This window comes from Phocoena sinus, chromosome 12, assembly GCF_008692025.1.
Source record: "Phocoena sinus isolate mPhoSin1 chromosome 12, mPhoSin1.pri, whole genome shotgun sequence".
Classification (NCBI taxonomy): domain Eukaryota; kingdom Metazoa; phylum Chordata; class Mammalia; order Artiodactyla; family Phocoenidae; genus Phocoena; species Phocoena sinus.
In genome coordinates, this window is record NC_045774.1 from 47,452,269 (window position 1) to 47,453,761 (window position 1,493).

At 43.5% G+C, this 1,493-nt stretch overlaps 1 protein-coding gene across 1 annotated transcript; it reads right to left on the minus strand.

Moving 5' to 3' along the window:
* Positions 1-344: 344 nt before the first annotated feature.
* Positions 345-1,250, minus strand: RFPL4B (ret finger protein like 4B). The gene has a single exon (XM_032650866.1). It carries the CDS (start codon positions 1,248-1,250, stop codon positions 345-347), a length of 906 nt encoding a protein of 301 aa, XP_032506757.1.
* Positions 1,251-1,493: the final 243 nt, after the last annotated feature.

Genomic DNA, 1,493 nt, shown 5'->3' on the forward strand with positions numbered 1-1,493 from the left:
CACTCTGGCATCTCATTCTTCTTTTTCCCCAGACAGTTATCATTATCAGGAATTATACTATAGAAAAGGCATGAAATAATGAAAAAGGCATTGTTCCTATCCACAAAATGTAATAATTTAATTTATAATCTAAAACTCCCCATTGTATATACTACAGAATAAATGCACAGTGTAGTCTCTAATCATCACAGCTGTTTGGCTGAGAGATATAATTATCCCCAAGTAAAGACTGAAAAACTGAGGCTTTAAAGTGCTTAATAACACCCCCTACACCCCATAGTTATTTAGCTGCAAGGTCTACAAAATACACCTTCAAATCAATTTAAATTGCTTAGCTACAAAGTCTACAAAATTGTCTCTTCTTGAGTCATTCTGACATTTCTCACATCAGAGATCTCATTCACCTCACAGGACGTTTCTAGGAAGGGATGAGTTCCTGATGGACAGATGGTTAGGGGGCCACCATTATCACCTTCTCCGGGGAGCTCAGGACTAAAGAATGGACACAAAGGCTCCAAACAGGAGAAATTACTGTGTATGTAGATGAGGGCATCATTGCTAACATCAAAAAACTTGATTTCTTCCAATTCAATATCTAGAAAAATTCCTACTTGGCTAAGGCCAGGGCTTGCAGGAATTCTGGTTTCTGGGATGGAGCAGGTATAGATTATTCCCGCCTTCATGCTGATGATCCAGAAGCCATGTTCAGAGGAAAAACCGCTCTTCCTCTTCCTGTCAACCGATTTTTTGCAGACCCCCAGAGCCCACTCATTCCCCTCTCCCACTTCTACCACCCAGTAATGACAGCCAGAGGAGAAGCACGGAGTGCCCAGGATACAAGCCCAGTATGCAAATCTCTGGGGATCTTCCATCAGGTTCTGGCAGATCTTCCCACACTGGACACTCCTTAGGTCATCAGAGAGGACAAGAAAGGGGTTGGCGGTGGCTGCATCCAGAGTTATGTCCTCCCAGAACTTCAGGTACTCGTCATTCACATGCAGACCCTGCTCCAGTTGGGAACCATGCTGTGTGATGAGAAAAATCAGTTCTCCAACTTGCCATTCCTCCAAAGGAGGATTCTCATTGATGCCTCGACACACGGGACAGATCAATTTCAGATCCTTCTGTTCTTCCATCCAACTTTGCATGCAATCAAAGCAGAAAGTGTGGGCACAGGAGAGAGCAATGGGGTTGAGAAAAACCTCCTGACAGACTGGACAGGCTGCCTCCTCTTGCAGACGGTTGGCCATGGTCCCTGAAGTTCACTCTAGCAGAATTGATCTGAAGCAGCCCTTTATTAGCTTCTGGGAGCGATCGGGAGCCTTCAGTACCTGATCTGCTCTTCAATAGTCAGGATGTACCTAAATCCAATACAAAAATTAAATAATGTAAACCTTTCTGTAGTTTAGACAGGAAAGTGACACTAAGTCAACAGAGAATCATAGCAAAGGCACTGTCTGTGAGGAAAACTATCCAAAATTTAAGTGATCACA

What these genes read in the sequence shown, in the direction of transcription:
- RFPL4B (XM_032650866.1), bottom strand. Translation starts at nt 1,250, where the DNA reads ATGGCCAACCGTCTGCAAGAGGAGGCAGCCTGTCCAGTCTGTCAGGAG.